This window comes from Pinus tabuliformis, chromosome 4_1 (assembly GCF_031772625.1).
Source record: "Pinus tabuliformis cultivar Carrire ecotype Pingquan chromosome 4_1, CPIR1, whole genome shotgun sequence".
In the NCBI taxonomy this organism is placed as follows: domain Eukaryota; kingdom Viridiplantae; phylum Streptophyta; class Pinopsida; order Pinales; family Pinaceae; genus Pinus; species Pinus tabuliformis.
The window spans coordinates 118256710-118270683 of record NC_142303.1 but is presented as its reverse complement, the minus strand read 5'-3'; the positions used below and the strand labels follow the sequence as shown (position 1 = coordinate 118270683).

Sequence of the window (13974 nt, the reverse complement as noted above, 5' to 3'; positions counted from 1 at the left end):
CTCCTGAGTCTGAGTGTTACACCACTCTTGTCGGAGACTAGCGATGGACTGGCCACCCGGCCTAGTCCCGAACAGAGTCAAGTGTTCGCCTCTCTTGGGCAAACCAGTGAGAAAGTAAATATCTGTGGGCTCCATCTCGAGCTGGTGCCCTCCAATATAAAAACATTGGTCCTGAACGTTCCATCTTTCTACCAGCCACTCTAAAAATCTCACTTGGGTCCTCATGCCAGGTATGGCCCAATATTTATAAAGGCCGCATGCCTTCAAAGCATCAATTGACGGTTTATGATTAATGGCAGCCAAATCAACATCTTCGTGCTCTCTCTCGCGCCAATCAAGCATGGTGAACAATCTACACACCAGAAAACATCAATTAGATTCCATAAAATCAAAAGTTTTTGGTCCATTTTGGAGAATTTGGGGTTTAAAAACTTGTTGTGCGGAGTACGCACCCCACCTTTAGGAACAGAGCGTGGGTACGCAGGTTCCCTTAAGGCAAGGTGCGTACTACTGAAATTTTCCCAACTGAGAAAATGTCGGGGTACGCGGGTCCCTAGTGTGGCACCTGCGTACCCCGAGAAGCGATTCTTCAAACCCCAAAACCTCCAAAAGATAAAATCTAGGGCCTAAAAAAGAATTCTAAACAGATGAAATTGAAGAGGAGGATGTTCAAAATTACCTGGAAGAGACGGCGTTCGATTTCGACGGTTGGATTCTTCGCAATGTCCACGGGAAGTTTTCTTGCCAAAAGCCCTTTTTCTCTCCTCAACAGTAAAATGGTAAAAATGAATTGGTAAAAGCCCTTTTTATAGGTTTTTTGGGTAAATAAATGGTAAATTTGTTTATTTTTCACCATGAAAAGGTATTTTTCAAAGTATTTTTATCTATCTTCAACAGATATAAGTAATGTGTTGGCTTTTGTGCAGGATAAAGGATTTTCAGGGAAAATTGTCATTTTTTACAAACAAAAACATCAGAGTCATCTTTAAGCCCTTTTCTGACTCCTAAAACATGAAAAGTTTGCCGAGCGTTTCTTTTACACTCGTTAAAACGAAATTAAAAGATGGTCCTCTTACAGCTCTTTTCTGACCGTAAAAACATGAAAAGATTGCCGGATTTTTGTCGTTTCAAATTCGATATTGGAAATAAAATGACGTGTCCTTGATCTCTTTTTACTTTTCAGATCAGAGACACTAATCATGAAAGTACTCCTTGGTCGTAAAGATCAAGCGGTTCTCTCAAGTATTATTTTATACTTTTTCAGGCTTGGGAGACACAAATTTACGAAAAAGGTTGACCCTGGAGTCTTCTTAAGTTTTTCAGACTCTCTAAAATTGAAAAACGCCGAGTTTCTCCTATACTAGACTCGTTAAAATTTCACAGTAAAGGACCTGTTCGATTACAAACAGGAACGGACCACTCCTTCTTAGGGTTCGAATCTAAACTAAGTTGGACTCATCCGAATGATGAGCTTATAATCAAGCAAATGTTATCCTCCTCAAGCTTGTAAAAAATAAAGAGGTACTTGCCAGAAATGGTGGGGGAAAAGAGAGAAAAATGAGCCTATTTTCTATCCTTTGTCTTAGAAAAACCTTATCACCACTCTTGAACACGACACTTTTCATTCACCTGGGTTGGGAAATCCTTTGCCTAACAGTTGATCAAACCACATTGAAAATCTTCAGCCGGTTTCTGGGTATTAACTTTGGCTCAATTGTCACCAAGCCATCTGTTGTGTCGTTATGTGTTCAAGAAGTCACTGCAAATAAACCATTCATCGGCAAAATACCTGTCATCCATCTTGACCATCCCTGAGTCAGTCCTAACAGCTACATTTCTTCAACTTGATCTATGATTTCGTGTTGTGGGTTTGCTTACAACGGATCGCTTTCTATCGACATCAGAACATTATCTAGAAAGATGATCTAGAAATCGTCAGTGCCTTGAGATCTGCATGCATCAATGGCAGGTTTCTCGTCTTTGACGACAGTTTACATCATTGACTTTCGATCAAAGGATTCCGTGACATGTTCGACATCAACACATTCATTCACATCTCACGGATTGTACTGGGTACTTTGAGAGCCATTGACATCATTGGTGGTTTCTCTCACACTTGTTAACAATTTACATCATTGACTGGTAATCAAGTGTTTTCTACCATGTTCGACATCAACTCGTTTATTCGCATGGATAGAATCGTACTATTTCGGGAAGCGGAAATGAAGACCGTGGATCTAGTTTCGACCATCCAGGCAGCGAGGAGTTTTGTATTCATTATATAGTAGACTAATTATAAACAGATGGCTGTGTCCATACTGTGTCTACATGTGTCTATGATTATGATGTACTGCGAAATCATTCCTATATCAGAGCAGTAGTTAGTTTGTTAGTTAAAGTTTTTGATCTGAGTATGGGAATGCCTACCTCAACGATGATATGATCTCATATATGTATTTTGTGTTGAATATTTGCAGGTTCCAACTGGGTTCTCCACAAGATAATCCTCGAAATGATAAAGTGCTTCACCCTTCCTAGATGATATGAAACCCTAATCTACTACAGACTTCGCACTTTAGGGGGCAATCTGTTACACTAAAATTTGTCACCATGACTATTTGCAGTCAGTATGGCTCCATCAATTGTCATACTGTCCTCCTTGGCAAGTCTTATACCTCTGCTCCTCATGTCAAACTCCAAGAAAGAGAGAAAGTCTTTAAAAAGTCAATATAACTTTGGTTACGCAGTTTCTCTTACCCTTACCTGCGTGTACGCACCTCAAGTTCATAATACCTGCGTACTTGTACGCTCTGTCTGTAAAGGGGTGGGTGCGTACTCCTGTAAAGGTCAAAAGGCGCAAGTTTTACTTCAAAAAAGTTACTTGTGGTCGAATCTAGAGCATTCTAGAAGATGGTTTGACGTGGATTGAGCGCCTCGAGATGGTTCATGCATCCCAATGAAAGAGGAACTTATCCCATCAAGAGGGGAGCTATCCCATTGAAAGAGGGGCTTATCCCATTGATGGTGTACCTGATTAACTTCCTCCAAAGCACTATAAATACAGGCATTGGGCCAGAGGGAGGGGAGGTTGAAAGCTGAACATTCCTAAGGGTAGATGTTGCTGAAATTAGGACTCCCTTATAGAGCTTGAGAGAAGAGATTCCAATCCTTTCTTTGCTTCATTTGGAAGTGGGTGAGCTGATCAAAGTAGAGGAGAACTCTTGCTGGACCTTGGGAGGGACCTGCACAACACCAAGGCACTCGTTGTAATGGTTTCTTTTGTTTCCAATTAATGCAATTAAGTTCATTTTTCTCAACAAGTTGTTATATATAATTTGTTCCATAAACTCCTTGGTCTTTATGATGAATATGTTTTATTATATGAGTTATTCAAGTGCTATGTAATCGTTTGCTTGTTAGTGAATGCAGGCTTCAAGGAGAATGAGATCATCTGGATCGAAGAGGCTTGGCTGCTACAAACAGCGTTGGACTAGAGGTAAGACTTGAACACCTGGTTGCTTTTATTTTAAATGCATATTTAGGGAAAGATAGTGCTTGATTGTTTTGTTTGTCACTAGAAAGCCTTAGCTTCTAGGGAGGTCGGTTTTGTCCGCAAAATTGACTCTTTCCGCATGACAGGGGCGAGCAAGGCAAAGTTGGAGAAAATTGCCAAAAAACAGAGGCACGACGCACACAGAGGGCGCCGACGCGTTGGGTTTGGTGCGCAGCGCACACAGCCAGCAAGCCCGAAAACTTCAACATTCATTCCAAATCACCCAAAATGCGTGGATTATCATTGGTACAAGTAGGTTGAGCTTCTATCATTGTTTTTCATCCAATGTTGGTGCTTGTTTGATGGTGGTTGTCTTATGGTGTTGAATATGAAAATCAAACCCTACCAAAGAAAAAATTGCTAGGGTTTTGTATTAATTGTGTGGCTGCAAAGTTATTCCCCCCACCTCACATTCTCTTACTCCATTTTTCCCTTGATTTCCCTATTCCCTAAATTCACATGCCCCTAAATTCACTAATCCCATACCCCAATTCCCATTTCCCAAAATCTCAAACACAAATTCCCAAACCCTAGTCGTATACAAAAACTCCTAAATCATTCCCTAATTCCCTATTTCCCTAACTAGACCCTATCTCAGCCGTCCCTAAAATCCTTTATTTTTCCCTCCCTCTAAAGTCCCTTGTATCACTCTTCCCTTGGTGGCAAAAGTCAAAATATATAATCAAGACAGTTCAAGACAGTTCAACGCATCATCACCTACTTCTCATCAAGACAGTTCAATCACTAGCAAAGATGGCATTTGATCCTTCATATGATTATGAAGAGGAGACCCACAATGACTCACCTACAGAGGTACATGCACCCATGAGGCCTCATAGAGGTGGCAAACATATTAGAGAAGAACCAACCACTCTTGCTGAATTACAGGCCTGCCCTCTTGCCATCTCTTGTTTCCAAGATCAGTCCTGCTATGAATTTTGTGAGAAGGTTGCTAGCATTTAGTTTCATCATGAGTTGGCTAGTTTTTTTGTGTTGCATTTACATGATGGTCAAGCCACTCTAGCTAGTGTCACTTTCACATTAACACCAGAATCTATTTCACTAGCAACTGGTATTCCTAACATTGGAGAGCAATGGAACAAGAGGTAGCAAATTGACCAGTAGCATTATGAACCATACATCAAACCTGACTATTTGAGACAACACAGCACAGTATTTCCTTTCTTGTACCTCAAAGATGCTTATGCTCCTTTGATGAAATTGATCATGAAGTATTTCAGCTGTGACAGCCGGTTTTCACGTTTATATGCTTATCATATTAGGTTGTTGATGCATTTTACCAGGGTAGGGATGATGAACATCCCATACTTCATGTGCCGAAACATAGAGAAGATGACCACCCTAGTGCAGCACAAGACTCCTCAGCAGCAGTTCAACAGTATTTACCATTTTTCTCTCATTAAAATTGTGGTCATTCATCAGCTTGGATTATAGGGCATTACTTGGGAGGATTTCATCTCTCGTGAGTTTTTCACAGCTCCTCAGGGACCTTCAGAGGCTTTGCATGAGACAGGTGGACCTTCTTATCAGCATGAGGGTCATGAGACACAGACCGCTAGTATGCCGGCATTTATCACTTATCAGAAGGGCATTAGGCGGTTGTTTGCAGCAGCAAAGCGAGTGTTATCTCCACCCGGGGTGGAAGGGGCCTCACTTTCGTCATCAGCACAACATGTTCAGGAGAAAGGCAAGAGGCCACTATAGGAGGAAGGACAATCAGGTGAGCTTGATACTGATTTCATTCTCATTGAAGGTGATGATACTGATATGGGCCCGCAAAGCACAAATCTCAAAGAAATCATTCAAGAGCAGCAGACGGATATTGATGCCTTGTCCATCAACTTGGATAGAGCCCAATGGACAATATAGTACCTAGAGCAAAGGAATAAGTAGCTTAAAGACCAGCAAGTGATTATGGAGTTGCAAAACATTCGGGAGAATCGCCAAGCTACCCAAAAGAGGAGGGTGGAGTTCACTTCACTTGAGCAGGAGGTTAATGCTAATCGGGAGTCATAGCTTGAAAGAGCCAATATCCACTTAGAGAGGAAGCTAGAAAAGGCCATCAATGAGAAGAATATGCTTAGAAACCTTTCATATCAGTACTTGTTGAGGAACATGGTGTGCCAAGCTAGAATCAAGGGCTTAAAGGCAAAGTTGAAGAGAGCATCAAGGAGGCAAAAAGAGCATGAAGGACTTCAGATATTGGTTGAGGCTTCCTTGGCCCAACACAATGTTTGATGAAGACGACTCAACCCAAACTTCAAAAAATTTGGGTCACTTTTTGCATTTTTGAAATTTTTGCACAAAAAACAGGATTTTCTGCCCTATGTGCCGTGCCACGTGGCGCTCGCTTTTTCTAGGAGCCTCAAAATCACAAAAACTCAGCATTTTTGGATTTTGCATGGAAAATATGTTTTCCTGCCAATGTCAAAGAAATTTGGACAGGTTTTGAACCCTCAAAAAGGTCAAAAACACTCAAAAAATGACCTCACTGCCCCTATTTTGATACACAGGAAGCAGTGTTGGGAGAACTGACTTTTGGAGAGGCAAATGGAGGCCAAATTGAAAAATTCCACTTGGGTTGGAAAGTAGACAGGTAGAACATTCCAACAAGCACACTTGGAGCTAATTTGGACACTCGGAAGGCCTCCAAAAGTGGGTCCAAACAGGCGCCATGCATAGAGAATCACGCGCGACACATAGAGAAAATTTTGTGAGTTTGACCAAGTATTACTCTGTTTTTCGCTCAACTTTGGCTAGTTTGACTTTTTCACTTTCTTAATGGAAAATTTGTGATGTAATGTAATGTACATTGATGGATCATGATGTAAATGTGTCAAATTTTCACTTATAGAGGTAGATTCATCAGTTTAAAAGTTGTTTGAAACTTAATGAATCAGTTCCCTTGTTTCTAGAGGCATGTTGTTTTGTTGCCTCATTTCTAGTTCTAAGTTTAGAATTAGTTGAAACAGCTCCTAAACATGTGAGCTCGACCCCTAGAGGCTAGGATGAGCTATGGTTGTCTATATTATGTTGTTTTACAGTCATTAGCATGGTTGGACTTTTGAGAAAGCAAGGAGCTTCATTGTACACTCATATCAGCATTTTGGCTAAGGAATTGAGACCAAGATTTGCAGCACTCTTTGGGATCCATGTGGCAATTTGTCTTGGTACAGTGTTTTCCTTTGTAATTGTGAATTTATTTATGTGATTGTATGCCATTATCTCTTTTATTTCTTCTCAGCTGAATCAAACAAGAGTGTAAGTAGAATCCATTGCAATTGCAGTGCTCTACTTGAGGTTTGCTTTAGTCTTTGATGTTTTCAGTTGTTTGGAGAGGATCCATGAGTTTTCTTGCCCTCTTCAGCTCCTCACCTATCTAATCCTTCCATCTCATTCAATTTTAAGTGCCAAAAACAATTTCCTACCTTGCCCCATTGAGATCTCTGCAAGATTGAGCCTCATTCCCTACACCCAAAATCTACCTTTCCATCTGAGCCAACAAAAACATCATTTCATTCAATCAAACTCTTTCACACATATACCTAGCCTAAGATCAGTATTTCTATCAGTCATCTCAAGCCCTCATCGATCATAATTTGCTGAGATTGACCCAGAGAGAGCCCTCTCCCGACCTAGTAGGGCTAGCTACGAGGTTAAACGTGGTTTGATGTTGGCCCTGGATCCTACCTTTCTTAGCTTGAGGTAGATTTAGGCACTAACATAAGCAATGGTAGAATACTTTGTCCAATTATGCTTGTCATTTAAATGTTCTTGCTCAGCTATTCATAATGCTTTGTTTCAAAATTTCAATAATTTTTTGGAATCATGGCTTGGAATCCTCAAAATATAACATTTTCACTAAAATTTGTTATTTTAGTAACTAAATAATTAATATAAGATTGGTCTGAGTCTAAGTCCAAGTGAACCCTCCACCAATTCCATGTAAGAGCCCAAGTTTTAAAACATTGGTTAGAATAGCAAAATTGTCATTGTCTATTCCTCCATATTGAGTCTTATGTCTAAGGTGTAAGATTCTAAGAGAGAAAAATAAATTTTATAGAAACAAAATGGTGGAATGATTCAATGGGGTTGAGAAAGAAGTGAAATAAGGGACTAAACTTTCCTACCACAAAAACCAAATATTTGCAAAAGAGGTAGGAATGTCACAATATTAGTCTAAATTTATTTCTCAATCTTTGATTTGTCATTAGGTAGTGATTGTTATGGTGTTGAGACTATCATATTATATTATGGTTCTTATAATATATTGGCATATAGTAACTCTAACTATATTAAATATGACCGCTATGTAGTAGTGCAGAGTGGTAGTGTATAGTTGTGGGAAAAACTCTGACTTGCACTCTAGGATTCTGAAAATCATCCATAGCTCCAGCAAGTGTAGGAAAACTTGATGATATTGTTATTGCAAATCTGGGCCTAAATCAGTTGATAGTTGATCAATGGCATTGATGGTTACCCATCATACATGAGGATGTGGATCTTGGAATGACTTCAGAACCATCAAAACAACTTGTTCAATGTTTTTTAGCATCACCTGTTTTCTAATTATAATAAAAAACCCTTAATACTATGCACATTGTTCCACTTTTAAATGCCACAACAAAGTATATAAAGCCAATATTAAAAAATGCAATGTTGAATATGTTATTTAGACAAAAATAAATCCACATAATTATGAAAAACAATGAAAGGATCTCTACGTCTTTCCTACAAATGTTTTCATTGAACAGAAACAGAATTGTTGACCATATTTACCGAAATCATGTTAGGAAAATTATTGGTCAAACTAGTCCTAATTTATAGTGGTTGTTTGAAGAACCAATAGTTGTCTGAATATCTTATTATCCTATTAGTGCATTTAAATAAGGGGCATTATTATCTCATAGATCAATGAATATTACAACGTTGTTATGAAATTCAATTTTTCCACATGTTTTATTGAAACCCTAACTTAGGATTGCATACCAAAGGAAATACCAAGAAAGGAATACTATACAAGGATCTTTTTTTTCACATCCTATCAAATTTGTTCGAAGCATTACCATGTTTTAGGAAATATATTTTACTATATTAATTTCATTTACATGATTACTGGATATTTAAATATGTAATTTAAACATAAACAAATAAATAAAGTTATGACAAACAATGGAAGGATCCCTTCTTTCCTACAAATTCTTTCTTCTAAAACAAAACTGTTGGGCACATTATTGAAACCATGTTGAGCATATTAGAGTGTCTACAATAATGTAAACTATCATTGAAACGATCCTTTTTTTTTCACGTTATATTCGATTCATCAGTAGCATTACCATGTTTTCAAACCATGTTGAGCATATTAGAGTGTCTACAATGATGTAAACTACCAATCAAAGGATCCTTTTTTCCCATGTTCTATTGGATTCATCACTAGCATCACCATGTTTTGGAAAATACATTTTATTATATTAATTTGATTTACAGGATTACTATAGGCATGTGAGAATCTTTGCAAAAATGTTATATTTTATGAAATTTGCGATAAATTCCATAATAACTGTACTTTTTGGAATTTTATTACAAGCATAGACTAGGCACTAAGGAAATTATAATATGTTCTTAAAAAAACCAATAAACCAGTACACTTAAAATGGAGTGGTGTTGGGTGCAGGGGTTTAACTTCTTAAGAAAATCATATATCCAAGAGGGGCCTTAAGACAATTATCCATCCATTGGATTTGAAGAACTTATAATATATTCTCAGGAAATATAATAGAACAATATTGCTGAAGTGTGGGCTGGAGGTGGGTTTGGTGCAGGGCTTTGAGAAAATCATCTTAGAAGAGGCCCTTAAGACAGTCATCCATCCGTTCGTTTATTCATTCAAACCTAAATGTAAATAAAAACCTAGTGGGACTTTGGGTAACTTATTCATTCAAAACTAAATGTAAATGAAAACCTAGTGGGACTTTGGGTAACTTATGTGATGGATGGATCATTAAGAAATCCTGTTTTCACATTCTCATTTTAGAAAATGGATGATTTTAGAACTTCCACGTAGAAGAAGATAAAAACAAGGATTGACATATAGAAAATGATGAGGCTAGGTGAAAATATGGGTCAATTGTTGCCCCAATAAATAACATTCCAGGCACCTGAGCTAAAAGAGTCTTGTGTTATGTGACATATTCATTGATCTTGATGTGTGTTTCTAAAATCAACTTTCTACATAAGAAATAATGAAAAATGAAGAATTAGTGTGGGCATACCTTGGCATTGCCTTCTGCAATCTCGGTGAGAGGAATGAGAGCATCATGATTTTTTCACCAATTGGGATAAGCGAAATCCGCAGGAAGCAACAGGGAAGCAATGGAAATGATGGTATTTCCTCCTCGAGAAATAGACAAATCAATCAAATAACTCTTGACCAACACTTTAATTACTTGATTCACCGGCATCCTCATCTTCAGTATGGCAACATGTGAGCCAAGATCATCTTCGACATTGAGAAGCATTTTCATAAGAATAGAAAAAGGCCTACCAATGAACTGAGGGAACACCTGAGGTCAAGTGAATGTCGTAGACAATAATTTATTTACCTTCATTTTTAATATTCGTGGCTAACTTGACAGCGATTGGAGTTTGCAAATTCAATATTCATAAATGGTCTGTTCTACCCAACAGAGGTTTTTCAACATGAACCCTATCACACTGTCGGCCACCAAAACATGAGGTTCAGAATGATTTTCATATATATAACAAATATGTCCTTGTGAATGTCGTAGAAAATAATTTCTTTAGCTTCATTTTCAACATTTAGGTCTCAAGGTTACTTGAAGACGGACTCGTATTCAATACATATTTTATGACTAGACAGCGATTGAATTAAAAAAATTCAAATTCAGTATTCATAAGTGGTATGTTCTTTCCTGCGGAAAACCAAGGAGGTGCATGGAAACTCAAAAATTCTCTCTTTAAGTCACTGCCATTCCCACCTTTAAGAAATGACAGCTCCACCTTCCTTCCCAATCCACCTCCCTTCCCAATTCATTATAATGATAAGTTTGAATTTTGAGTCCGGCTGGCAATGAATGATTTCTTTTTCTCAGAGGTCCCACCATTGCACCCCACCTAAAAGCCGAGTTCCTTCACAGCTACTAAGTACGAAGGGAGGGTTTTCAAATGAAGATACTTTCCATCTCTTTAAGAGCGAAGGGCCATCTATTGCATCGAGGTTCAACATTAACATAAAATCATCATAATAGCCGGCAATTGCATCATTAAATATAAAATGTGCTTGCCAAGTTTCAACATCAAAATTATGCTAATAGTAATATAATTATTACGACAGAAAATACAATAATATCATATGCATTTTGACAGACAGATTAGTTCACTTCTTCAAACTTAAGGCCATCACCTCCACCACGGGACGGTCCACACTTACGAGAAATGCCACCAAAGCCACCTCCAGGCATGTCACCACTAGCACCTTCATACATCTTTGCAATTATGGGGTTGCATATGCTCTAAAGTTACTTCATTTTATCATCCAATTCATCAGCCTCAGCTAGCTGGTTCTTATCCAACCATTGGATTGCATGCTCGATTGCATCTTCAATCTTCTTCTTGTTGGATGGATCCACCTTGGCAGAAATTTTATCATCCTTGATCGTGTTCCTCATGTTATAAGCATAGTTCTTCAACGAGTTTTTGGACTCAACCTTCCTCTTGTGCTCTTCATCCTCAGACTTGTACTTCTCAGCTTCCTGAACCATCTTCTCAATCTCTTCCTTGCTCAACCTACCCTTGTCATTGGTGATTGTAATCTTGTTCTTTTGTCCAGTGTTCTTGTCCTTAGCCAAAACATTCAAGATACGATTGGCATCAATGTCAAAGCACAATGTGATTTGAGGAACACCTCTGGGAGTGACTGGGATACCAGACAATTCAAACTTGCCCAACAAATTGTTTTCTCTTGTTCGTGTTCTCTCACCTTCACACACTTGAATGAGAACACCTGGTTGGTTGTCCGAGTATGTAGAGAAGACTTGCTCTTTCTTTGTAGGAATGGTTTTATTCTGGGAATCAAAATAGTCATAACACCGCTTGCTGTCTCTAGACCAAGGGAGAGAGGAGCAACATGAAGAAGTAACAGGTCTTGAACCTTCTCATTGCCTTATCCACTTAGAATGGTAGCCTGCACTGCAACACCATAGGAAACAACCTCTTCGAGTTAATTCTCTTGCAAAGCTCTTTCCCATTAAAGTCATGCAATAATTGTTGCACTTTGGGAATTCTAGTAGACCCACCAACCAAAACAACATCATGGATAGATCGTTTATCCATCTTAGCATCTCTCAAACACTTTTCAACATGCTCCATACAATTTATGAATAGATCCATATTCAGTTCTTCGAACCCAGCTCTAGTAATTGTTGAATAAAATTAGATACCTTCATACAAAGAATCAATCTCTATGGTTGTCTGAGCAGTGGATGAAAGAGTCCTCTTGGCCCTTTCAAAAGCGGTCCTCAATCTTCTCAAAGCCCTATCACTACCACTAATATCCTTCTTGAACTTCATTTTAAATTCTTGTACAAAGTGTTTAACCCTCCTATTATCAAAATATTCACCACCCAGATGGGTGTCACTAGCAGTAGACTTCACTTCGACAATATGCTCTTCAATAGTCAAAAGTGAAACATCAAATGTTCCACCACCCAAATAAAAGATCAATACATTTTTCTCACCCACACTTCCAGCCTTCTTGTCCAAACCATAGGCAATAGCAGCAAAAGTAAGCTAATTGATTATTCTCATCACATTCAACGCAACAATCACTCCAGCATCCTTGGTAGCCTACTTCTGGGAGTCATTGAAATATGTAGGAACAGTGACAATGACATTCTTTATTGTGACACCAAGGTAAGCATCTGCAATCTCCCTCATCTTCATCAACACCATGGATGAGATCTCCTCTGCAGCGAACTGCTTCTCCTCGCCTTTGTAATTAACAACAATAATGGGCTTGTCACCAAGCCCTGGAATTAACTTGAAAGGAAACAACTTGATGTCATTCTAAATAGTAGAGTCGCTGAAACACCTTCCAATCAATCACTTGGCATAAAAAATGGTATTGGTGGGATTCATGGCGACTTGATTCTTTGCGTCGTCTCCAATAAGTCGCTTAGTATCAGTGAAACCCACATTGAAACCCACATAGGAAGGAGTGGTATTGTTCCTTTGGTCGTTGGTGATGATCTCCACTCTGTCATGCTGCCACACCCGAATACAGTAATACGTAGTACAGAGAACTGTACCGATCACAGGGCCTTCTCCCTTTCTCACCATTTCAAAACTCTACAGAAGATATCACCCCCAAATTCAAAGAATGATTAAATAACACAGAGATGCAACAGATACTTCAAAGACAGAGTAGCAAAATCACTCCCTTTCTACCTTCGTGGCCATGTATCTCCTTACCTAGTTGCAGAGCTCCTAGATGGGCACATGTTGGGAGAACACTTTCAATAGTAATAGAATTGGCCATAACCCTAGAAACTTGCATTTTCCGAAAGAGTTCCAAAGCCTCTTCACTGTGACCATTCTGAGTATACCCTTCTATCATCGCAATCCATGACACAACGTCTCTTTCTCCTTCATAAATATCATCAAAAACATGTTGCGATGCCTCTATATTTCCCAATTTGGCATACATATATACAAGGGCATTGGACTTAAACCTATTGTTGACTATGTAACTATAGACCTGCTTTCTATGTGGTGAATCTGCCATGTGGACACAAGCAGGGAGAATACTAGCATTGGTGACTGAATTGGGTTTCATACCTGCCACTTGCATTTCATTGAAGAGCTCCAGTACCTCGTGAAAGCGTCCATTCTGAGTAAACCCGAAAATCATGGCATTCCATGTGACCAAGTTGGGCTTTGTAGAAGCCAAATGCATCTGATGAAATATTTCCAAAGCCTCATCACTGTACTCATTATGTATATAACCTGCAATCATGGCATTCCACGAGATTACATCTTTCCGAGACAATCCCACAAACACTTATGTGCATTTGCTACACTCTTGCATTTAGAATACATGTCAATCAAAGAATTCCCAACAAGAAGATGTGATACAAACCCACTTCTAATAACGTAACCATGGATTACCTCACCAAGCTGTAGAGACTCCAGATCTATGCATGAAGGGATTAAACTTGCTACAGTTATGGAATTAGCCTTGGTGCCTATCAATTGCATTTGATTGAAAAATTTCAAGCCTTCATGACCATATCCATTTTTTGCATAGCCCGCAATCATCGCATTCCATGTGATTGCATCTAGGTCCACTCCCACCATTTGCATGTGATGAAACCGTTCCGACG

At 38.8% G+C, this 13974-nt stretch overlaps 1 protein-coding gene and 1 pseudogene across 1 annotated transcript; both read right to left on the bottom strand.

Annotated features, from left to right (window-relative positions):
- Nucleotides 1-10965: 10965 nt before the first annotated feature.
- Nucleotides 10966-12931, bottom strand: LOC149174485 (heat shock cognate 70 kDa protein 2 pseudogene; annotated as a pseudogene).
- A 73-nt stretch (nucleotides 12932-13004) lies between these two features.
- LOC149174484 (pentatricopeptide repeat-containing protein At2g33680-like) lies at nucleotides 13005-13607 on the bottom strand. Its single transcript, XM_089420864.1, has one exon. The coding sequence runs from the start codon at nucleotides 13605-13607 to the stop codon at nucleotides 13005-13007; it is 603 nt and encodes a 200-aa protein (XP_089276990.1).
- Between the last annotated feature and the right edge of the window lie 367 nt (nucleotides 13608-13974).

Excerpts from the sequence above, each read along its gene's own strand:
- LOC149174484 (XM_089420864.1), bottom strand. The coding sequence starts at position 13,607 with ATGATTGCAGGTTATATACATAATGAGTACAGTGATGAGGCTTTGGAA.